Below are 24222 nucleotides of genomic sequence, written 5' to 3'. Positions count from 1 at the left end.
TTGCGCGTTGTTGGTGACGAGTCAAGCTGCCAAAACGGTGAGATTGCGGCATGATCATCCTTTAGTGGGTTTAGCTGGTCAATTGGCAGCTGAATATAGGAGCTAGAGAGCTCGCGATGTGACCCAGAAGGATTCGTGGTGGAATATCATAATCGACAACTCATGCTTGATTCAGGTAACCACGCGGTCAGTTGAGAAAACACAAGTCCCTCACACCTGATCAACACCCTTGAGAAGCGCGAGAAGGATAAGGCCATGAGGGATCATGAGGAATCAAGGGAGAACTAACTCACCGATTCGTTTCCATTTCCTAGTCAGGACGAAGGCAGCTCCGGCAATTTGTTTTAGCGAATTTAATATTACTGCGGTTCCGCATAGGAATCTAGGTATAAACAAAGGAGACCTGATAGACAAGGAAATCCCTAGTTCGCAGAGGATAATATTACGGTCAATATAGTCAATATAGAGGCATACGGGCACCAATATAGTTGGCCATATACCGACCATTATTCAGGGGATGTGAAGATGGCGAGGCGAATGAGACGTCGCAGAGCAGATAGACCAGGGCATCATGGTAGGCACCGGTATAGCTACCATGGCAAAGGCTAACTCCGAGCCGCTTAGCCCCCGTACGATGTAACGCAGAGTATGGGCTTCTCCAACTGAGAAGATCCGCGTCCAGGATTTTATGCACGTTGAGGGGATTGCTGCAACCCCGAGAGTATGACGGGCGTGTGGAAAAGGGCGGGAAAGGGCGCCTAAAACCCCCAATAAATGTTAATCCATCGAACCAGACAAGATAGACGTTGTCTTTTCCCCTGTCGCCATTGTTTGCCTCCACGTACTGTACGTTCTAAGATTCTCGTATTAAGCTACCCATGTCGAAGTGACGTTTTGTGATATGTTGCTGAGATCCGGGGGGTCCCTAGACGGCTAGCTTTCTGTCATATGTCACATTTTGGCGGAGACAAGGAGTGAGTCCGTAAGAAGAACAAAAATGGCCAGGTGCAATAACTGTGGACTCGTGGAACAGCACGCAATTGTTTTTATCGAGTTATGTTGTTGAAAGACTGTGAGGGTACTCCATTCTGCCAATTTCGAAGTCCAGTCAATTATCAAGAGTCAAGCCATAACATATAGGCCGAGTTTCACTGAGTGAGGCTGGGCTGGGCTGGGGCTGCAAATCTGCAACCCTGCTCATATCAATATCGTGTGGGGATTCGAAATGACTCTTGGGAACAAGGCCTGTTCAGGCAACAATGTGCAAAGAGCAGTGAGCAGGTCGAGCCTTGGCGCAAGATTCTCGATCAATTGATCGTCGTGCAAATTGGTAGTTGAATACCCCATCTAGCCCGTTTCTGGTGAGAGTTGTGTTGTCCAAGGCCCCTCATCTTGATATGCCTCACTGCAAGGGACTCGGCGACTATGCTGAGTAACTTGTTGGAAACTTGGTTTTCCTTGTGCCGCTGCATTGCTTTTTTGTAACAAAAGCGTATGTTTCTTTCCGTCATGGGTCACACCTGTGCCAACTCACCGGTGCCGGTTGGTCATGATGGACATGCTGCGTATTGATTCACGGCCCAATATAAATTATGCCTTAGGGTAGTTCGACATGGAATTTAATGACGTGACTGAATGTTTCCTGTTACAGTACCCGCCAACCTGTCTGGGAAAAGACATCCTGAATCTGAATCACTCTCTGTATCTGTACATGTTTGGGTCCCCTGCAGGATGTCTGCCAGCCTTAAACCAACCACAGTTGCGAACTGCGGCAGAAGCAATCGTCAACTGAGTTTACCGTTCACACTACTGTGATGCCGTTGGCAAACTCAATTGTTTCCGTTCGTCCTTGTTTCAAACATGTGATTCTGATGTCGAGGACCTCAAGGCACTTGGCAGATCGACAACGACACTGGACGTTCCGGTCTGAGGAGCTGCGAACCACTAAAACCACCCTAGATCTCGAACAAGTATACACATCGTCAAAGAAACGAAGCTTTAGTGGGGATATCAACATAATGAACTTGAAGAAATGGTGTGAGTTCATGACTCGCCACACCCAGCACAAGTTTCGCTTGCAAGGGTAGAGGCGTGAGCTCTACCTAAGTTAGATGTTCTCAGGTTCGGTTCTGCTTGATGTTTTCCGCTCCCCACAAGTGTCAGGGACAAATGTCTGTGAGCTCGACTCGGCCGATTGCTCATCTTATCGGGATCAAATGATCAGCAACAACCCAGCTGCCATGTCACGCCAAAACAGAGATCCATTTAGGATGACAGGGAACAGACAGTGCGCTGCCGCGCTAAGAGCGAGGTTGCCGCAGATTGAAAAATTTGTGAGCCTTCACTCCTCTTCGTATTGCTTGAGACATATGTCGGATGTTAACGTAAACCCTGTTTCCTTTCCCCTTCAATGTGATACCCTGTCGCTGACTGCAGGGCAATTGCTCTCTATCTGCAAGCATTTTATGGCTTCGATAAAAGTGTTGACGAGCACCCATTGTCCCATTATCTTGCTCCGAAGTTGATCAGCACCAGGAAGTTGATGATTTACCGCCGTCGCCGCGGTATTTGGACTGGTCCCACGCCTGCGCCATGCAGATGCCGGCGGCATCACATAAATTTCATCCAAGGGTCTTGATACATCCGCCGGTCCTCTTTTATCATTGTCATCTCCTAAAGAGGGTCGCTCCGTCGGCAACGAGTTGGGTGGTGACAGTTATCTTACGGTCCGCTCCGTGCCTCGGTTTGTTCCAGTGTCGAACACGCTGCAATGCTGGTGCCGTTCACCTCAAGGGACATGTTTGTGTGTTATTCCAGAGCCAAATTGGTGTAAATACGCTCCAGGTCCGCGGCTTAGCGTGATATCAAACGCTTGAATGACTCGGGCTGTCTGGAACTTGAGATTGACCAGCGTACTGATAGATCCACGACAAGGTCAGTCTGGTCCTGCATGGAATGAAACGAGATGGATATCGTGTCCCGATGTTGCCGATTGGACCCTTCATTTCTCGGTCCTCAGAGCCACGTGTGGTGTTTCAACGGTAGGGCTTAAAAGAGATCATCGTGCAATGCACTGCCGAGACTGCCTTTAGTACATAAACTCGCGTCAATCGTTGAACGGCAGTTGGAGGCAGTTGCTGCGTAGTATTTGCTCCGGTTGCGCACGACCATCGCGCTACTGTCTTTCATCATGAATGATCAATATACATCTGACGAAATTTGCCCTGTCATTTCGCACACAGTATCCGAGGCTAGTAGAGCATGGTGGCGAAGATTTGCACAATCAACAATAATCCGGGGTGCTTGTCGAACTCTACGATTAATACGACCTTAGTTCCATACTGTTATTCGTTCAGTCATGAGGCTGTAACGTCGCAGTCACACAACGGTGACAAACCGGCAGTCAAACATAAGATTTCCGACATGGTTGAAGTTGACACCCTTGTCAGTCTTGGGAGTTTTGTGCCCCTGGTGTTAAACCAGGTCCCAACCTTGTTGGGCAGCGCCCAAAAAGGACCTAGTTTGCGAGCTGAAGTTACACTCGTGACTTCATTCGAGTTGGGGATATGATCTTCAGGTTGGAGATCACCCGAACCAGGACCCTGCCCCAACTCCCAAGAGCCGAAACACAGAGTAAGCCCCCCCACCTGTCAGTTCGGCTAGGATTGCTAGTGGTTCAGCTAGATCCCTGCTACTGCACTCGACGTCCCGCCAAGCTGTGGACGATTCAGACTTTAGATAAGCCTGTCCATCGCTGATATTCTTCTTCTTCAATGCGACTCTATAAAATAGCCAGGATCGCTTCGTCAGCCTGGCATGTTGGAAGTAGATAGCAGCGAGATTGCACTCCAGCGTTAAGCATCCCTGCATATGATCTTTCGTGGGGTTTCAGGCACAAGACTGAATGAGTGGCTGGCTCTCGACGTTAACCAAGAAAGACTCCATAGGTCTCAAAACGGCGCCAATCAAAGCCCAGTATTGTAACTTGGGTTAAGGAATTGAGTGCAGCAGAAGTTCCGTGTCTAAACTTTTCCAATATACGAGACTCGTTTGGAGGCAATACCGAGCCACTATGCCCCCTGGTCACGGATAACCAATCTTCCATAGCTTTTAAGGATGAATTTGTTGAGATCAGGCTAGCAAATCGCTTTTTGTTTTGGTGAAACGAAAACATAACGTCTTTTGAGAGTTGAAGTCTTCAGTCTCAAGGGCCAAATGTTGTGATCCTGGTCCACTAGCAGACTTCATAGCTTGGGGCACCCGAGTCATGCCGGTACCAATTCCTGGTCGTTCCGCACCCAAGTAACGGATAAACATCAAGATCGAGATCGTTGCTAAAACATCTTTGACGGTGCTTGATTAGTGTCGGTCAGGGGCCCAGGGACAGTTGGCCTCAGCTGACAACTTAAAGGTACTGTTCCCGGAACCAGCAGGTAGTCCACGATACCATCGTCTTGGACTCGGAGATGAGAGACAATCTTGGAACTACTGGCCCGTGCCTCATTGGCCGTGTTTGTTTCTTGCCGTCTCGACCGGTGAACCATTGAGTAGCCGCCAAGAAAGTTTGAGAATGGGTGCGGGAAAAAAAAAAAGAAAGGGAAACGAACAGTGAAGATCCAATACGAGCGGTTTCGAGTAGCCAATTTCAACTAACGGGCCGCCAAGAGAGCGAGCCGTTTAGGCAGCCAAATTATCAAGCCATTTGAGTTCATGGTAATTCCAGTGCCCCTGGCCTTGTTTGATAATGGCAAGCCAGCGGTTTGCTATACATTGTTCTCTTGTCCCTTTCCAACACTCACTCGAAAATAGAAACATCCAGGTCAATGCAAAAGAGAGCTCAGGCTCATTGACGATCTGACCGGCTCCTCTGGACGGTTCCTTCCGATTGGCGTGGACAGGCATGTGGCACGTGGCAGCCAGCCAATGCTAAATCCACCGTTGTTTCGAACTGGTCTCAAATCAGTTCATGACCCAGAGCCTGGAGTTTGCAGGGCTGAGATTGACGTAGACTAGACGCACCTCAACGCTCTTCTCAGCCAGAAAGGCGCTTCAGAGTTCAGATCTGACCCTGCATGCGATTTCTGTGGGCTTGGTGACATGTAACGATAACGCACGGTAGTTGCGGTTAAAAAAAGATCAACTGTAAAACAAACACTGCGCTTGAAGTCTGTACATGCTGGTCACACGGAATTTGGCTGCACGGCTATCAATGCTTTTGAGGCCCAGAAACCGATGACGGTATCATTTGCTTCAGTTGATGGTGAATTGTATGAAGATGAATCTGCTTGCCTCGTCTTCTGTAAGGTAATGAAACTTGAAAGAGCACCTCCTGAACCCGTGACGTGGCCGCTTCAGGCTCAAACGTCACTTTCTGGCAATAGACCGGATCGATAGTTCCTGCCAATAGATGGATGTTCATGCTTCATTCTATTGCACCTGGCCCGAATGTCATTATTGGCACATACCTTATCATTCAACCTCAAATACGCCAGAGCCACATGTACAGTTAGTATGTCCTCAATTTCCGGGGAGATGCTTCCTTTCTTCCGGAGTTGAGGCGTGTTCAGATGGCATCGTTGGCATCATGCTTCCTGGACTAGTGTCAGCAACTCACAGACTGCATTGAAAGCGTTATGCACTGTAGATATGTTCAACATCTGTCAAAGCGCATCGAGGATGTCACGCTTATCGGCATAATAGAGGCCATCACAGACGTGCCTGAGTGCTGTGCGTTAGTTTAGCTATGAAGTTGAGTGTTTCAGATGCTAAATGATGATGATGATGATGATGATGATGAAAGTCATCCGACATCAACAAGCCACAGAACGATCTGGCCAGAACAGGACTCAGAACAGGATAAACCCGTAAGCGAACAGAGTCCACAGACCTATCAGAAATTCCTAACGACATGCAACGGCTAAAACAAAAACATATGCTCATTTCTCGAATCAGCCGTACCGGAACGCTCGCAACAGGCCGCCCTCAGTTAGCTCACGATAATAATACAGCCGCATTATAGCTGAGCCGCAGCCCTCAGGAGGGAATGACAGCGGGCACAACTGAGGATGGATTGCGCCACTGAATGCTCGAACCAAGAGATGCTCTCAACTCGACACCACTGACAATGTGTCGTTGTGAACCAACAATCTCCAGCCTGTAGCATCCTTGGCGAATGTCATATTCAATCACTGAAACTAGCGTGGCGGATATGCATTGACAATTCCCGCAGAGTGTCGGCACCAATCTTCCCAGAGCTCGGGACATCGCATCACGAGCGCCTCTCTGGTGCTGCAGGATCGAGAGCACAGGTGCAGGTGGCCGTGGAAAGCGGTGAGATGGAGTCCCCGTAAGCAACTGCAGCTATCGAGAGTCGAAGGCATCGCTACCGTTACATCGCAAGGTGAGCCATTCAGGGTCATGCCTCGCAAATCTGGCAGGGTGATGCCGGTCGAGTGATCTTCACGGGCATGTTACGGAAGGCCAGGGCTCCCCTCACTGAATTTGTTTCAATGCACGTTTTGCACAAGTTGCTTTCGGAAACAAACTCGGCCGAGGAACGAGTTGTGCAAAGCGGAGCAGGAGCAGGGTCCCCGGTTACGACACTGCGAGCCTCACGGTCTAGTCCAGATGATCAGCGCATTGCGTCTTCTGGGTTGACCCTGGAAGGGTCGGAGAATGAATTTGTGTTGGTCCTGAAGAACTCTCGGTCCGCAAACCAAGCCGACTGGTGATGAGCCAAGCATGTGGGGTCGATAAATGCAACCGTAGCCAGCCTCTTCCCCCAATTCTAACTCTAATCCAGGGTTGAAGGGCGTCTATCACTACCTATCTCATGGTGTAGAGGTAGCCTCGAAAACACGTTGCTAGCCTGGCTCTGGCACTTATCCATGACTTTCAGACTATAGTAACTCCTGTTATTATCTGTCAATGCTGGGGGGATAACCATAGGAAGAAACAAACATAGCTTGCGAGATCGCAAGCATACCCTGAATATGGATGTTTACACGGAGGAACCGAAGAAAACACTGCTACTTTTGACTATTCTCGTTTCCTAAGCCTGGCTTTCTTCGAGCGATGACACAATGCCTTCTGTTTCAGACTCATGCTTCTGGTACCCCGGGGCACAGCTAACGGCTAAAGGTACCTTGGTTATTGGAGTGGCGCGTTGGTGAGCAGTCGTCATTTTCCCATCCACCGTTCATCATGCTTCTGGCCCAAAAGGAACACACCATACCCCAAATATTCGATGATCAATTGAACAAGGAATGCTCAATAGTCTGGCATATACTGTCGAGTTTTGCTACAATGCGGCTTTGTGTACTGTACTCCTCAGAACTGTCATCACCTAGACCGCTGACTCGGCGTCAGGGGAGGCAAGAGGGCTGTGCATGCATCGCCAGCTGATCAGCACTCAAAAGCTAGCAGCCATATTTAATGCAAATACTCCGGAGAGATGGTGTCGTGCCCTGAGAGGCTGTTGATCACTTGGTCTTGTCTAAGGAGAGCAGGGTTGCATTGATGTCTTCACCTCAACAGCCAGCTTCAGCCCTGAGGATGAAAATGAGACAGGTCAGCTGCCCAGACCCTGCTGCGTGTCAATTGAGATAGGCTGGGCTGGGTGACTTCTGTCAAATCTTAGTCCAAAGGGATCAACGCTTGGGATTAATCTCATTCTCCAGTTGTTGGCTGAGCGATGTGGAGGAGGCGTTGGAAACGTTGGGGTCTCAGAGAGTAATTTGACAAATCAGCATCAATGTAGCCCACTCTCAACTATAAACCACAAACACTTAATCTCATTGCACCACCAAGCCCTACGGGACAAACCTTCAACAATTTTAACATTTCAAGGGGCGAGAGGATTAGAGACGAGATGACATGGCATGAGGAGATCGCGCTTCAGTAGTAGGAAGCAAAGATGGTGTGTGAGTTGTGCATTGGTAGTAAAACTCAGGAAATAAACAGAGGCTGTAGGGTTTGGTCCACGTTGAGGAGGCGTTCAAGGGTGCGGTAACCGGCATGCAGGATGCTGTATGGCAACAGGGGATCGCCTTGATAGTGGGAGCTCAGTTGAGGCCCCTGCCACTTCCGTGGCTTTCAAGTTGGAGCCAGGAGCGTGGGCAAGGCTCAATTGATTTATGGACTTTGGCTTAGAGACAAGGATTAGACAAAGTTTGGGCAGGTCACTGCTTGTGTAGCGCTGCGTGTAAAGAGCCAAGTCAGGAACGGCGTGAACAATCAGCCGGGTACGACAAGGGTTTTCACCGTGGGCGGTGGAGCAGAGATCTTGGTACTAGGTTTTATGGTCTGGCGGTTTATCCATTTCAGGGTAGAAAATACGTATTTTGCACGTCATGGTTTCTCCTCAAATCAATGCAATGCCTGTCCACCCTGGGAATGCTCCTGTTGATGGCTTGTTCTGTGGCCTTTTGCAGTTGGAAATTGCTTCACTCCAACTCCGTATTGTGAGCCTCTAAGCACTTGCAGAAATGTTAATCTGTATCTCCGGATCTAAACGCCGTTACCTGTTCGGGTCTCTGCTCGGACGTCTTTAGGCCAGGAATGGATGTTGGTGAACGAAACGAGGTGTGACACGAGCGCCCAGGCCAGGCACGAACCCTTAGGCCCATGTTGGTGAAGTGTCGGTGCTGGTGCTGGTGCTGGTGTTCACATACGTACTGCCAACATTACTGGATCCCCACCGTTTGGTTCAACTCCCGTCTTGTCCAACGTCCCAAGTGCCGTGAGAGGCAAGTTTATTTAATCGCCGACGACACCTGTCAGTAGGATTTGTCGAGCCATGGTGCATGGGAATACAAGCTGGATATAAGAGATAGTGATGATGATCACCTGCTCACCGACGATCCTCTCTTGTCTGATGTAATTGATTCTCCCCTCGACTCAACTCTGGAGAGGAGTTACTGGCAACATGTCTTTGGCGGGGGAATGTCTGGTTAAGCAGAACCCCTGTTTTCTTCTTAGCAGTGGCTGACCATTGCAACTGCCTGCATAGGAGCCCCTGTGCTCGTACCAACGGACATGGATATGCCGACATTGGAGGTCTTTGGTTGCGATAAGGCATCAAGAGAGGCTTGAAGTTACATACGGTGACTTGGCGTGTGACGAACATAGACTGTTAGGTCCTGTACCATCAAGTAGGTGGCTTGCTGGATTACCAAGTTCTGTTTCGAGTGGCAGAGGCCAGAACCAGAACCAGAGCAGAAACAGAAACAGAAGCAGAGAGTAAACGTCTGGACGCTAGACAAGCTAACAAGCCTTTCAAAGTTATGAAATCCAGCCAAGGACCCGTCTGTGATCGACCTTTACAGTGGACGGATCCACTAGCAGTTATCCACTGTTCATTTTCTCCCCAATCTCCAATGCTCCGGTGAACTGGTCAGGCTGGTCCATCCCGTCCGTCTTGTCTTGACTCTAAGAAAGAAAACCGCAAAGGACCACTATCGCACTCGGATCTAGCTTCATTGATCGTGGGAATACCCACTAAAGAGTAGGGAGGGAGGGGCCCTGCGGGCTGAGCCTGAGCCTGCCCGACCCCGGCCGCGGCGCTTTCCCAAGCCAAGCCAAGAGCCTGGGTGCCCCCGTCTCAGTCTCAGCAAGTAATGGACCTCGGTGGTATCCACTTTGGATCTCATCTCATACGCCCACGATGACCCTCTCTCTCTGTCTCTGTCTCTGTCGACCTCCTCTCTCTACAACACGCCCACACTCTCTTGGCTCCTCTGGCCAATGCCTCATCTCGGACCTCAAACGCAGCAGCAGGACGAGCCACTGTTACAGGTTAAGCACCCTTCGGCTCCAACCGGAGTCTGTGGTTCGGTGCTGCAAGACGGAGGCAACTCAAATTTTGGGTTCCCTCTTCTCGATCTGTAACCAGGTGTCTGGTCGTCCGTCCGTCCTTGGAGGCGGTCCGGTCCCCTCTTTCTCCGCCACAGATTCCAAGCTGCTGGCTCAATAACCGTCAACCTGGATATGCGTCGTCCGTTTTCACTAAATCCTGATCCCATTTCCGACGAACAATTCTACTAGCGTTGATTCATGCATACATACTGCACTGTATGTATAGCCAGTCAGTCAGTTGTTATTCAGCCTTCCAGCCAGTGGCCGCTCCCACTTCCACCTCCGCAGAGCAACAGATAGCGGTCCTTTTTAGAGGGATCTGCCATCCCTTGCCTTGACGCCCCAAACTCGACGCCATCAACTGGTTTAGACTCCTCGGCTTCTGTCCCCCCTGTCCCCGTCCCCGTCCGCCGCCGCAGACTGGTTAAACGTCCTGGAACTTGCAGAGGAGAGGGTGCCTCTAAGGTAGTGCGTGCCAAAATGTCCCTCCCCTCCTAATGTGCTCTAACCTGGGCTAGCTGGCCTGGTTAATAATGCTTTAGGAATAAAGACAAACCAAAAAACATCCAATGACTCCAGGGAAAAAGTGCTGTAACATGGGGTAGAGTGGCGAGATGGTCCCTACACAATTACACCGAACGGCAAGTTGCCAAAGTCAAGTCGCGTTGCAGCGAAATACAGTAATGGGACCAGAGCGTTAGTGAACTCCAAGGGCACTAAGAGACTGGATAGTGGCCGGCACTACACCACCTCGGATCATTATTCGAGTTGGTACATTCATAGAACATACCATGCAATGCCATTTTTATACGGTGCAATAAACGAGACTATGTCTCGAGGACGGTACAGAGGCGCTATTTGCACTTCTAAGCCCACATTGGAAACTACTGTACGCCGCCATCGACACAAACCAAGGTAGCCTAGAGAGGTATCGACGGATGGATGCTACTGTACTCATGTTGGAAAAGGTCTACCTCGTCTCAGTTCTGGTGTTAGTGCCAGCCCTTTTCTCCATATCTTGCCTTGCCTTGCTTTACTTTTCTTTGCTCTTCACCCCTGACCCTGGGTACGTCTGTCTTCATCTCCCTCTTTTATCAGTCTCCCTCTGTTTCCTTTCGTCACGCTCATCCACCCTCCACCTGCCGTCCTCTCTCGATCCCTCATCTGTGCCCCCAAGTTCACTCGCTGCCGGATGGGACCCACTGAAGCCCGCTGTTGCAGTGCAGGGATCCCTTGACTTCTCTGATCTCCTGCGTGGTTCCTTGATAGCCCTGGCGTATGTATACCATGCTCGCTGCACGCCTACAACTGGAGTCAGATTTGCGACGGCCCATCCTTTGAGCTTGCGTTATTCAGTCTGGTATTTAGCATCTGCATGGCCCTGGCTATTTTGCACTACACTGCACTACATCACACTATCCTCTTCGTCTCCCAAGCACTCCTGATCTCCACTGCCCTTACCCAGCGGGACCGGACATAGGCCCATAGCCCAGTGACGACCGTTGTTGATATCTGTCGCCGAACCCCCAGTATTGTCTGGCTTGAATGGACCTGTATCAACTGTCTACCTGACTCGATTCACATCAACTAGACGTCAAATAGCTTGTTTTCACGACTCAACACTCTCAGGCGAACCTCGGAGTCCAGTCATATTATCGACTCTTGCTCGCTCCGAGTCCAATCAACTATAAGCTTCAATATTCCCCTGGCTCGTCTACTTGGTCTCTGGTATTATCCCTCAAAAACCACCACCACAGCCATAAACCTCTCCCCCAGCCCCAGCCAAATCTCTTCCCGATCCACTAGGCAATACTTGGACCGCCTGCATTAACACGGCACGCCCTGTTAAGACTTAAGCACTCAGCTCCCACACAACCTGGCTTCTGGATCCTCAGCTTCACCCGTCTTTTTATATCCCACCTTCAGCCACTCTATACCTTCACCTTCTTATATACCCACAATCGCACAACTTCTTCACCTCTTCAACAGTGTATACACTCTTCGCTTGTCAGATCAGAACTTATACGTCACCTTATAATCGCTGATTTATTTACGATTGGATCTCACCGCCGCATCTTATACCCTAATCCAAGGCATTTGGTAAACGTCTACCTGTCGTTCCTCCAAGTTTAGACAACATCTTTTGCATCAGATCTTCTACTCTGCCCCAGCGAGCGTCTGAAATTATTATGCTGTGACAAGTCAGCATCTTGCCAACAACTATTTCCGCCTCATCTCTGCATCCTACACAAGCATTGCCTCAAGAGGCTCGTCCAAGTTTTACAAAATCATGGAACTTATGGAACTAGTCGAGAACGAGCCCACTGCTCGTCCCTTCCAGTGTGACTGGCAATCGTGCACAAAGGTTTGTTGCCAGAATCATTCGTGGCCGTAGGACTTGACTGACTCCTGCTGCAGAGCTTTAATCGAAAGTCCGATCTACAGAGGCATTATCGTATACATACTAATGAAAGACCATACGCTTGCTCTATTCCTGGCTGTGGGAAGAGCTTCATCCAACGGAGTGCTCTGACTGTTCATATTCGGACACACACAGGAGAGAAGCCTCATCAATGCCAGCACATCGGTTGTGGAAAGCGTTTCTCGGATGTAAGTGTAGACTAGCCAGTGGTTCGAATGGGATTAACAGATAACACAGTCATCAAGTCTGGCTCGTCATAGGCGGATTCATACTGGAAAGCGTCCATATAAATGCGCTCACGATGGATGCTCTAAGAGGTAGGCCGCAACATAACCATTGATTCCATCACGTACTAACTCGACCTCAGCTTTTGCCGTAAAACAACCATGGTCAAGCACCAGCGGAGATCCCACCAGCAAGGAATGAACCCCAACGACATCGACGATTGCTCCTCAGATTCTGACGATGACGAGTCTCCCTCCACTCCTCAGCACTCCTCGATGACTTGGTCACCTCATGAGATGGTTTCCATGAACCAGGGTGCCCCTGGTGGGCCCTTACATCGTGCCTCCTCTTACGCTGATTTTGAATCACAAGTCCATGACCACCACATGCCACAGCATTACGGCAACCGGCAAGGAATTCCTGCCAATGTTCCTCATGAGTACCACGGCACTCCAGTTCCCGAACAACACGCACACGTTCAGCTCGTCCATCGAGCAGCAACCATGCCGAGACAGGCTTACTATGTCACTGAAGCTGGGAATCCAGGTGTTGCTACCATGACAAGCACTGTACCGCCTCATTACCAGCTATCGCAGCAAGTGGAACGACCTCCTATGGAGCTTCCATATTCAGCACCCGGAATTGCGACGTCGATTCAAAGCAGTCCAAGCACCTTTTCTGCTACATCGGTCCCCAGCCCTATGATTCCCGAGGGCTTTTACGCGCACCAGCCTGGAAGCCAGCCAGCATACACAACAGCCGAATCTCAGCCAGCAATGATTCAATACCAGCAACCCATTCAACACCATATGGCTCAGCCACAACAGCCAGTGGTATCCCAAGCGCAGCATATTCCCCCAACCGCCGGACACTACGCTCCACCGTCAGCCCACCCACAGCAAGAGCAGTGGCCACACTATGACCCGCCGATCGAAGTTACAACAATCGGACAGTTGCCTGCATATGGAACTGCAGTTTATGATATTTACGGACCAAAGATTGAGTTTGAGGATCCTTCATTGCAACTACCCAGCAGCAGACTGGCGAGTATGTGATGGATGACTGCTTGCCTATGTTTTACGAACGCCATATTCAACACATTAAGCAATTACCCCTTTCGATTTACGATAATCACTTGTAACATCACGATCATACCAAGGCTGGACCACACAACGATCTCTGTTTCATGAACTTAATTATTATTCTTGAAGAGGATATACCCATCGGGACATTATTGGAGGAAACGTACTGTTCTATTGCATCCACGAGCATATCTCTAGAACGCATGGAAGCTGTCATCCGCGATTTGAAAAGCATGTCATTTGGCGTTTCTGTTTTGCTTCTTACCATTAGTGGAATTTTGAAAGCAATTTGCCTTTTGCAGCCAATGTTCCAGCTTAACATTTCTGATATTGGATGGTTGGCATTACAGCACACTGTGCCATTCATCCTTGATAGCCTGGATCATTAATGGCACTATGCTTTTTTTCTAAACTTTCTCTACTCTTGTTGGCATTCACTTTCTTTTTTATTCAGCATTGAACAGCACCTATACCCTTTGAGAGAAATGTGTCGATATTGGATTAGACAGATAATTAGTCAGGGGGGAGGGGGGGCCACTGGGGATAACATTTTGAGAAGGCAGAACAGGGCTTCATGAAGATTCAAGAGGGCAAGAAAGGTTTATTGGGACTTTTGGGGGGCGATAGGGGCGATAGGAGAAAATGAGAATACCCACGCATGACAGAAATGGAGAAAGTAAACGAAGCTCCTTATTTACATCTAATATACCCACATAGATATCCTTCCATGAGATCTAAGAAACTTAGAAACTACCCTTTACCTGGTGAGAAAGCATTACCTGAGATATTGGATGAAGGATATAGAGTAGCAAGGCCTATCACAAAGAGGCTCGCCTATGTTGATCTACGTCTCTCCGAGTGTTTTTGTCACTTAGAATTGACGTCTCAACATGTCTTACTTCCACTAGCCTGCCAGATCTATCCCCTAACACATACACTAGGCTTTCACTGATCACAACAACCAAAGTCCCGAACACAAGCTGTTTTGCAAATTCGCAGTCAAAGCATTACTGCCACTTACACAGCACCTATTCACAACCAATGACGAGAGGGTTGTGCCATGACCGCGATCGGGAGACGGAAGATCTGATAGCCGAGAGAGGATGACTCAGCATCCTCTCAAATAGGAAAGGGCCCATCGTGTGATGCCGAACAGCGGACCAGAGTGGCAAGCGAACCGAACTCCCCCCATCGATTACATACTGATGATGCCTGCGCGCGATTCACTATGAGTGCATCCCGGTAGACAATCCATTCGTCTCTTTGAGTAGACTTAACAAGAAGCAATCTCGGTGCACGGCAAACGATTGCCTCCCGAGAAACCGTTAGACGTGGCGGAGGCGCAGACCATCTGCCTACCTACTTGCACGTCGTCAAGACACTTTACAACCAACCTTTTTCTGAGCATCAGTACGAAAATCATCATCCCGAAAGCACTTCTGGTGCATCTAGTTCCCAAGCATGGCTTATAATGCCATGATGCTGCCTGTATGTTGTTGCGGAGTTTAGGCGAAAGCTATCGCCGACGGTAACTAACGGGGCTCTAGAACATGGCAGCGACAACAACGGAGTTATGGCCTTCGATTACGAATATCGCCATGACCCCCTGGCGGCATATGACTTCAGTCACAACCAGTCGGTCGGTCCCTTCGAAGAAAGGCGTGGAACAGACAAATGTGACGGAAGCTCAACGAGTATGTCGCAACTGTTTGACATTTTCAACCACCATACTAATCTGTATCACAGGTGACCGAATTCCGAATCCCCGAATTCCTTCAACAAGCTGACTTTGGTTCCCTCTCTCGCTCACGATTCTCTCCCATGACCCCGATGACTGCTCAGACAACTATCTCCAATATGGGCCACATTGGCCTCCGAGCGGCCAACCCCATTTTGCGACACCCTCAATTTCAGCCCCGCGTATCGACCCAGTCGTCTTTCCTACGCTCGTTTTCGCAGTCTTCTTCCGGTATTCTCTCATCTTCTCGTGGTATCTCAACTCTCGGTGCATTTTCTGTTCAGCGCAGAGCATTCGGCAGCTCCAATGGCATTTCCCGTAACCAACTGGCAACTTTGGAGGAATCCGCCAATCGAAACCCCGGTAATGCGAATGCGCAAAACGCTTTCTACCAGCTCCTTCTCCGCGCCAACATGCCTGCTATTCTTGTGGAACGATATCAATCTGGACGCTTTGCCTCCAACGCTGCAACCAACGATGCTTACCAGCGAGCCCTCACGATGCTTGGTGTTAACGCTAACCAAGCTGCGAATGCGCAAGGTGCTGTGAACGGAAACTTTGCTGGAACTCAATGGCCAACTTATGAGCAAGGCATTGCCAACGCTGCTGTGGCTGGGTCCGCCAATGGTGGTAATCCTATGGGCCACAAGGGTGAGCCCATCCACGTTATTGTTCAGGAGTCAACTCGGTCTACTATCTTCCGCTGGGTTAAGTTTTTGGCTATTTTCATTGTGACCACCTATCTCTGTTTCGCCCTTGTTACTATTGCCATCGAGGCGTTCAGTACATTCCGTCGCGGTGGACCTAGTAGCAAGGCAGACTCTGAGGTCAAGGCTGAGAAGCAAAATACTCGGTTCAACGATGTTCACGGTTGCGACGAAGCCAAGGAGGAACTCCAAGAAGTTGTCGAGTTTCTGAAGAATCCCGAGAAGTTCAGCGATCTTGGTGCTAAACTGCCCAAGGGTGTCCTCCTGGTTGGTCCTCCTGGTACTGGTAAGACGCTTCTCGCTCGAGCTGTTGCCGGCGAAGCTGGTGTCCCTTTTTTCTACATGTCTGGTAGCGAGTTCGACGAGATCTTTGTTGGCGTTGGTGCCAAGCGAGTTCGTGACCTTTTCACCGCGGCCAAGAGCAAGTCCCCTGCTATTGTTTTCATTGACGAACTTGATGCCATTGGAGGCAAGCGAAACCCACGCGACCAAGCTCATGCCAAGCAGACACTGAACCAGTTGCTTACCGAATTGGATGGCTTCGATCAGGACAGCAAAATCATCATCATTGGAGCCACCAACTTGCCCAAAATGCTCGACAAGGCCCTTACCCGACCCGGACGATTTGACCGCCATGTGAATGTTGAACTGCCCGATGTTCGTGGCCGCATTGCTATTCTCAAGCACCACGCCAAGAAGATCAAGGTTGGACCTGATGTTGACCTCGAAGCTATTGCTGCTCGATGCCCCGGTCGATCTGGTGCCGAGCTTGAGAACATGCTGAATGTTGCCGCTCTCCGAGCCAGCCGGGCCAAGGCCAGTGTTGTTCGGAAGCAAGATATGGAATGGGCCTACGACCGAGTCACCATGGGTTCTGAACGCAAGTCAATGGTTGTCACTGAGAAAGAGAAGGAGATGACTGCTTATCACGAGGCTGGCCATGCGCTCGTCCAGCTTTTCGACAAGGAGAGCTCAAACACTCTGTACAAGGTCACAATTCTCCCCAAGGGTCCCTCGCTGGGTCATACCGCCCAACTTCCTCAAATGGACAAGTATTCCTACACCGCTGCTGAGTATATGTCAAACATCCGCGTCGCACTTGGAGGAAAGATGGCCGAAGAGCTAAGATACGGCGACGACAAGGTGACATCTGGTGTTTCATCGGTAAGTTCTAAAGGAGAAGCTATAACGAACATATACTCATTTTTCTTAGGATCTCGAGAGAGCCACCGACCTGAGCTTCATGATGGTGACACTCTTTGGCATGTCGAGTGTTTTGGGACCTGTTGAATATGGCCGAAGATACGAGAACCTCAGTTCGGAAACAAAGGCAGCAATTGAAGGCGAGGTTCAAAGGACAATACGAAAATCATATGAGGATGTACGAAAACTGTTGACGGACAAGCGAAACGAACTCGACTTGTTAGCCAAGGCTCTCGTTAAATACGAGACTTTGGACAAGGCCGAGGTGGAGAAGGTGATTCGCGGTGAAAGCCTTCCTGGGCGTATCATCGCTCCTAAGGGACCTATGACATTGCCTATCCCTCAGCAAGCCCCGACACCTCCTGGCCTCGGTGGCGTGGCTCATCCTCAACCTCCGGAGACACCTGCACCGCCAGCTGCAGCAGACACATCAAACACTGAAGGATGAGCCCCGAGATTTGGTAGTGAAAACCACGCCAAGACTGGGGTCAGAGAAGGTGAAGAGGATGCGATGGGTAGTTCACGCCACATGCATTGTGTGACACGTGGGAAAAAGCGGTGATGATCCAACTCAAGCGCATATTTCTACAGCGAGCATTGCGTATGGAATTGGATGGCATACCCTTGCGAGACATGAACGAGAATGGGACTTCCTAGCGAGGGGCGAACTGGCTTGGGCATATGCTTAGCGATTGATGTCTATATTGATATGGACTTTTATCCGTTGGAGCAAAGTGGCAATGTGAAGGAAGTCAGGAGCCGAGACGAGCATCATTATCAACTAGGAATAGGAGATTGATGCAGCGAATCTTTGGTATAGGCCTACACTAAGCGTTACATGGAATTACCCTCTCGTTTATCTGTCTCGATTGTAATAATTTATTTTGTATGTGTATTTTATGGATGGTTATGAGATATGTGATTGTACTTCAGTTTCTTCTTGTGAGTGACCAGATATGTGTATACATATATATATATTATATGATCTGATATGCTAGGGTCGTCAGATACAATCTTGGGCATATTGATGGAGATTGTAGTTGAAGTAAAAATCTCCGGTAGCGGAAGATGACAAAAGAGCAAGAGAACGTGGGGGAGGGGAAAGTGAATCGTCGAATCCCCCAACTTCGAATGACGAATGCGGGCCCAGTTTATCAAAGACCCCCCAACGTGTATCCGAGGTATAAGAGGCCATTAACGCCAAACGACGAGATATTGCGTCTTGAGATTCTTCTTTACCTGTTGGTACACACTCAGCAAGCGCAGAAACTCGATTATACAACTGCATAACGCTCAATTGGCAAGGTTATCATCATGACAAAGGTTCTCCTCACTGGTAAGCTCTCATTACACCCTCAAGGTGAGGCAATCACTAATGATAGCACAGGTGGCTCAGGCTTCATTGCTGGTATGTTGTGCTTTTGGGAACGATGAAGGATAGCACTCACCCAACAAACGTTAGCTCACACCTTGGAACAACTCCTTGAAAAGGACTACATCGTCGTGACAACCGTCCGCTCAGAGGATAAGGCCCAAAAGATCCGCAATGCATTCCCGGACAAAGCAAAGGCTGGAAAGCTAGAGATTGTTCTTGTGCCAGATATTGCTAAGCCTGATGCTTTTGATGAAGTAGCAAAGACACCTGGTCTTGATGCTGTTATTCATGTTGCCAGTCCTTTCCACTATAATATCAGTGAGTCTCAGTGCATCTTGGGCCATGCTTGAATTACTGACTGACAATGTCTAGCCGACCCTAAGAAGGATCTTATCGACCCAGCCGTCATCGGCACAACAGGTATTCTCAAGGCCCTCCACGCCTCGGCCCCAGGCGTGAAGCGAGTTGTCATAACATCATCCTTCGCCTCAATTCTCGACGAAGCACACTTCACAGACGGTTCGCACGTCTTCTCAGAAAAGACCTGGAACCCAGTCACAATCGACGAAATTAGCAACTCTTTCATGACTGCCTACCGCGCCTCAAAGACTCTTGCTGAGCGTGCAGCTTGGGACTTTGTCGCTGAGAAGAAACCCTCTTTCGACATCGTGACTGTTTGCCCGCCTCTGGTCCTGGGACCTGTATCAAAGCATCTTGCTACACTTGAGAGCATCAACACTTCCAACGAGAGGATTGTAAAGCTTCTGAGGGGTGGCTGGAAGGACGAGATCCCTCCTTGTACACCTGTTCCGTTATGGATCGACGTTCGAGATGCTGCTCGTGCTCACGTCAGAGGTCTCGAGGAACCCAACGCTGGTGGAAAGCGACTCTTTGCTATGGCTGGATGGTTCTCGCACCGTGAGATCATCGACGCTGTTGCCAAGAACTTTCCAGAGTTTAAGGATAGACTGCCTGGGCCTGAAGTCAAGGGCGGAGAGCTTCCTCCCAAGGATCAGATCTTTAAGATTGATACACAGGAGACGGAGAGGTTGCTCAAGATTGACTGGATCAGCATTGAGAAGAGTGTGACGGATCTTGTCAAGTCACTGAAGGAAATCGGTATTTAGAGGATGAGATAGATAAGTAAGTATGTTACATGGAAGAAATAAAGTAAAGTACTGTAGTGAAAGTGCCTGTTAAGGATATTACATGTTGTAGATCGTGTAACTCTTGGCCACTGCTCTGTGTCATCATGCATACATACATGCGTCGTGTACGATATCCAACGTCTGTCTTGGTGATCCCATTATCTGTAGTCTCCAACATAGAATCATCTTCTATAAACTCGGCATAGTTTCGGGTATGATATGGGCTTGGGTATCTCTCAAGTCTTAGAGAGGCATCGTTCCTTTTCCAGGTGGCGACGTTGGAGTAGACGGGCGATAAGGAGGCGTTGATGGAAGTGCCCTCGTGGGTGGAGGCCCAGGACTAGCGAGCATGTTGAATGAAGCATCGCGAGATCTCGGGGGTCTTGGTGGAGAAGTTTGAGTGTTATAGCCAAGAGGTGCTATAAGAGCGGAGGGCGGAGGAGTGATAATTCCATCACTGAAACTTAGCGATCCATCATCCCTGACTTTTCCTCCATCCGGAGCCGTCATGACTATCATGGGAACTTGGCTGGCACTATAAATCCTCGGTGTCCTCTCATGTCGTGGCGAGAGTTTACTGCTTGTTGGTGAATACACCGGGGACGTAGGAAACCCATTCGGCTCATCAGCTAGAAATCTTCGCTCACGAAGTCGTGCAGGCGGTGTGAGCGGAACACCATCAGGATCTGTATGAGAAATAGTGGGCGAAACCAAAGGTGTAGGTGAGTCTGCGCGGGGAGGAGGTGAAGATGGATGTTTGATGAGTCTTCGAATATCGGTCTTGCGAGATCGACGTCGTCGAAGAAGGCAGAATATGAGGGCGGCGATGGCGAGGATACCGACGACTGAGATGATAGCTATGGTGACTTTGACGCCCAAGGGCATTCTTTTATTGTCATTGTTTGAGTCGCTACTTGAGGGGTCGGAAGTTGCGAGTGTTGAGGGGTCTGTTGTGGTGGAATATGTGGTTTCTGGTATTGAGCTTTGTATTGGAACTGAAGTTGTTTCTAATGTTGTTGGGTTTGTCGTTGTTTGTAGAGTACTCTCTGCTGTTGAAGCCTCAAATTTCGTTTGAGATGATGCATCTCGTGATTTGTCTGTTCCTTTTGCTTTTTGGCAGTCTTTGTCCTCGTTGAGAGATTCAGGATCACAAATGTGATATGGTTGTGGAGGGCCTGGATCTAGTATAGAGTGATAGCCATAACTTTTATGTGTCAGTATGAGCACTCAAGAGATACAGTAGAGATCAGCTTACTCTTGGCAAGTATTAATGAGCCAATTCACATTCGCTAGACCTGTTAGCATCTCAACCACCCAAAGCCATTATCACATACGATCTTTTCCACCCTCGCCCAGATTATCCACGCCACAAGCCTGAGCATCGCAACAGTAAAGCGCCCGAAACGGCTGCTCCTTTTCCATCCAGTCCCTGTCTTGAAGAACCTCGCACACGCGCTCAATTGTCTCATCCCCTGGCACCAGCTCCTTGAGGAACCTCTCCCTACACAAGCTGATGCATAGTGGCGGATCCTGAACATCAGGCGCAATGAAGCCCCAGCTATGGCCGCTGCAGCCTTTTGTCTTGGTGGACATTTGAAGAAGTGAGAAAGAGATGGGGAGGGGGAAGGGGAAGGGGAAGGGGAGAGAATGGATGTGTTATTGATGGGACATGCTCTGGGGTTTCAGCTGAATTAAGAGGAGACAACTCGAAGCTAGCTAGAAGGGATATAGACGACAATGACAGAAACGGAAAGGAAATAGACTAATTCGAAAAAAAAAACCGGGAAGAGGAGAGGGAGAAAAGAGAAAAGGGTCAAACGAGCGAGGAGAGAAATACTTAAGGAGAAGGCATCTCACATAGTTAGCCTGTCCTCTTTTCTTCTCTGGACCTATAACAGTTGCAACTGCAGCTGTAGCTGTCACTCTAATCATCCTGTGATCAACAAATCACAAAACAAAGTCTCTAGGCCCAGGCCCCAAAAGTACGAAGCACAAACCGGTGATAGTTCCCACGGCAGGATCGGTAGCATGGACAAGATCAGGCTGGTGCCTCGGTGACTCTACCACTATCATACAGCCTCAATGTAATGTAATGTAATGCATGTCTACGTCTTTTGTTTGTTCAAGTGTTACACGGCATCAACACTGCAGTTATCCGCATCCGACGAGAATAGCCTCGTATGCCTTTCTCTCTCTTCCCTCCACTCATACTTGGTAGACACGAAGGGGGCTTGCATCGTGGCGGACGGAGAATATTTCCTATACAAGAAGGTTTTCGAGGCCTCTTTCGCCGTTTGTTTCTTTAGCAGGGTTGTCTAGTTGTGGCTGCCACGATGGATGGATGGGAAAGGGACGGAAAGTCTAGAAGCCGATGTTTGTTGGTGTAGGACATGACATGACATTACAGAAGAGGACGGTGTTTACAGGGGAACAGTAGCCGGAGAGAGAGAGAGAGAGAGAGATACTTCAGCTGCGCTGTGTGTTGCAATGGCATAAACGGTCGTTGTTTGGCAGGCCAAGCGAGTATTCGACAAGGATGTTGCATTCTGGGTAACCAATTACGCTGAATGTGTTTTCACTAATACAATACCTAGAGTGAGGGTATATCCTAGATATTTTCTCTGAAAGGCCAGCGGCTATTCTTGTCGAGGTTTCGAGTAGAAGGCCATGCAAAGGATATGTACATACGATAGTGTCCTTGTATATGTATCTATCCTCTTCTCTCGTTCGAATTGAGTTGAGTTCTCCCTCAGTTGCGCGTTCATCGTTTGCTGATGGTTACACAAGACCCTCCCACCCCCACTGAAGCCATGTTTTCCCGCGTGGTGGAAGAGCTGAAATGCACTGCAGATTGCCACTTTTTTTCTTTTTTAAGAAGGGGTCCCCCGTTTGAAGTTTGTTTTTTTCTCTCAATCTCATGTCTATAAGACGGTATCTTGCAGTAGATCATCTACCCTCCGCATTTTTGATCCTGCTGCTACTATTGCTACTGGTAGACGTTGACACAATCAGAGACACATGATTCAACTCTGCATAACAATTGTTCCAAAATATGCACCTCGCTTTTGCGGTGAAGACGAGACATTACTACTGTGCTGTACCGTGTCTGTCTAGGTATCTAGTGCACAACTCTGAGCTGAGTCGAGGCTGACTCTCGGCACAGCGAATTAGGGTCTACTACATAGACTACATACAACGTGCTCTGCTCTACTCACCCTCATATTGTGAAACAGAACCTCTGCAGCAGGGGTTATGTATGCACAAGGGACGAACGCCATCGACCTCTCACCGCATGAAATGAGTCCTACTCACGTGGGAGTTTCTCGAGTCTGGGCACTCGCCCCAAATAGAAACTTCTGTCTCTGTGATATACTCGATTGGCCGAGTCTGAACCTCGTATTTGGCGTTGGCTCTCCTGAAGAGCTGATAAACCCTTGCCTTGCACAAATATCAGCGAACCACTCGCTGCGCTGCCTGCTAAAGAGCAAGCATACAGTAAGTAGGCCATACCATCCCGACGGGACTCGTCGACGTCATGACGATATAGGCTCTTCGGGAGAGTCATCATCCGTGTATGTGATGACCAGCCGGCTATAGCCTCTTACTCGTTGCTCTTCTGGTCATCACATTACACCAAGTGAGATTACTCCGAGTGCATCTTTCTCTCGTGACTCTGTCCTAGTCCGTCACTCTTGGCAACTGTAGATTCTCCGAGATAGCGGATTACACATTCGAGTATATTTCCGCAAAGGGAGTCATCTCCTTCGTGATGTGTTACAGGCCGCGCAAAGGACCGATATCTTTCCGGAGGCCGATCATCAGACTGTGCAAGGTGAAGGAAGGAAGAGTTGATCTCTATTGAGGATCTGACAAACAGCTTTTTAACTAAGCCCAACGGATAAATCGCAAGCCGTAAAACATCCTATATATCATGACGTTTACGTTTATACGATTGTGTAGCAGTCAAGAACCATCGTGGATTAATAACAGCGCCTATCACAAAATGCAAAATAAACTCCAAGCATATAAAAGAGTGCATGAATCATAATTGCAAAAAATTGCAAAAGATAATTCTTTTGCCGTCAGCAAGACTCGAACTTGCGTTTTCAGTGCTTCGAAGAGCCACAAACTGATGTACTGACCCCTATACGATGACGGCTTGAGAAGATTTGATGCAAGACTGACCACAAATTTTAGTATATATCCCACATACGCACTGCGACGCACCAACATGATTATACATATTGAGTAAGCCATCCTCATTGAATATACATAAATTCGTATCATGGCTCCAATCTGTAAGCACGTACCATAATGAATAACTCAAGTATATAAACGCGTTGCAGTACATGTCACTGTCATCCACCGGAAGACCCAAGTCGGTTACGTTACAATAGTATATACTCCAGTGCTGCAGTACCAACTTCGTCGTCTTATAGTCGCTCGGCTGCATCTCAAAACGAGATA

The 24222-nt window shown here is 48.9% G+C and overlaps 5 protein-coding genes and 1 non-coding gene across 7 annotated transcripts; 4 read left to right on the top strand and 2 right to left on the bottom strand.

Moving 5' to 3' along the window:
• Positions 1–2296: 2296 nt before the first annotated feature.
• FVEG_16615 (hypothetical protein) lies at positions 2297–4327 on the top strand. Its single transcript, XM_018905861.1, has 2 exons — positions 2297–2384; positions 2460–4327. The coding sequence occupies exon 2, from the start codon at positions 3262–3264 to the stop codon at positions 3568–3570; it is 309 nt and encodes a 102-aa protein (XP_018756482.1). The 5' UTR covers positions 2297–2384; positions 2460–3261; the 3' UTR covers positions 3571–4327.
• A 5306-nt stretch (positions 4328–9633) lies between these two features.
• On the top strand, positions 9634–14394 carry FVEG_09555 (hypothetical protein). Of its 2 annotated transcripts, XM_018898571.1 has the most exons (5): positions 9634–10323; positions 10374–12220; positions 12274–12465; positions 12515–12594; positions 12645–14394. In XM_018898571.1, the coding sequence occupies exons 2-5, from the start codon at positions 12146–12148 to the stop codon at positions 13555–13557; spliced, it is 1260 nt and encodes a 419-aa protein (XP_018756484.1). In that variant the 5' UTR covers positions 9634–10323; positions 10374–12145; the 3' UTR covers positions 13558–14394. The 2 variants fall into 2 exon arrangements, with proteins under 2 accessions (XP_018756484.1, XP_018756483.1); XM_018898570.1 differs by having other exon boundaries at positions 9634–12220.
• Positions 14395–15045: 651 nt separating this feature from the next.
• FVEG_09556 (ATP-dependent metalloprotease) lies at positions 15046–17680 on the top strand (the record flags this gene model as incomplete). The annotated part of the gene is made up of 4 exons (XM_018898572.1): positions 15046–15072; positions 15132–15278; positions 15331–17193; positions 17243–17680. The coding sequence occupies 4 exons, from the start codon at positions 15046–15048 to the stop codon at positions 17678–17680; spliced, it is 2475 nt and encodes an 824-aa protein (XP_018756485.1).
• Positions 17681–18546: 866 nt separating this feature from the next.
• Positions 18547–19734, top strand: FVEG_09557 (dihydroflavonol-4-reductase; the record flags this gene model as incomplete). Its single annotated transcript, XM_018898573.1, has 4 exons — positions 18547–18568; positions 18620–18640; positions 18695–18925; positions 18980–19734. The coding sequence occupies 4 exons, from the start codon at positions 18547–18549 to the stop codon at positions 19732–19734; spliced, it is 1029 nt and encodes a 342-aa protein (XP_018756486.1).
• A 264-nt stretch (positions 19735–19998) lies between these two features.
• FVEG_09558 (hypothetical protein) lies at positions 19999–21348 on the bottom strand (the record flags this gene model as incomplete). The annotated part of the gene is made up of 3 exons (XM_018898574.1): positions 19999–20959; positions 21011–21044; positions 21090–21348. 3 exons carry the CDS (start codon positions 21346–21348, stop codon positions 19999–20001), a joined length of 1254 nt encoding a protein of 417 aa, XP_018756487.1.
• Positions 21349–23832: 2484 nt separating this feature from the next.
• Positions 23833–23914, bottom strand: FVEG_16616. Its single transcript has one exon. It is a non-coding gene; the product is annotated as a tRNA-His (tRNA).
• Between the last annotated feature and the right edge of the window lie 308 nt (positions 23915–24222).

This window comes from Fusarium verticillioides, chromosome 1 (assembly GCF_000149555.1).
Source record: "Fusarium verticillioides 7600 chromosome 1, whole genome shotgun sequence".
NCBI classification, from domain to species: Eukaryota; Fungi; Ascomycota; class Sordariomycetes; order Hypocreales; family Nectriaceae; genus Fusarium; species Fusarium verticillioides.
This window is presented reverse-complemented; position numbering and strand designations above follow the sequence as displayed.

Bases quoted from the DNA above. Each gene is read 5' to 3' on its own strand.
- FVEG_16615 (XM_018905861.1), top strand. From the start codon at position 3,262: ATGGTGGCGAAGATTTGCACAATCAACAATAATCCGGGGTGCTTGTCG.
- FVEG_09555 (XM_018898571.1), top strand. From the start codon at position 12,146: ATGGAACTTATGGAACTAGTCGAGAACGAGCCCACTGCTCGTCCCTTC. The intron at 12,221-12,273 runs GTTTGTTGCCAG...CTCCTGCTGCAG, and splicing joins ACTGGCAATCGTGCACAAAG to AGCTTTAATCGAAAGTCCGA. The intron at 12,466-12,514 runs GTAAGTGTAGAC...CAGATAACACAG, and splicing joins GTGGAAAGCGTTTCTCGGAT to TCATCAAGTCTGGCTCGTCA.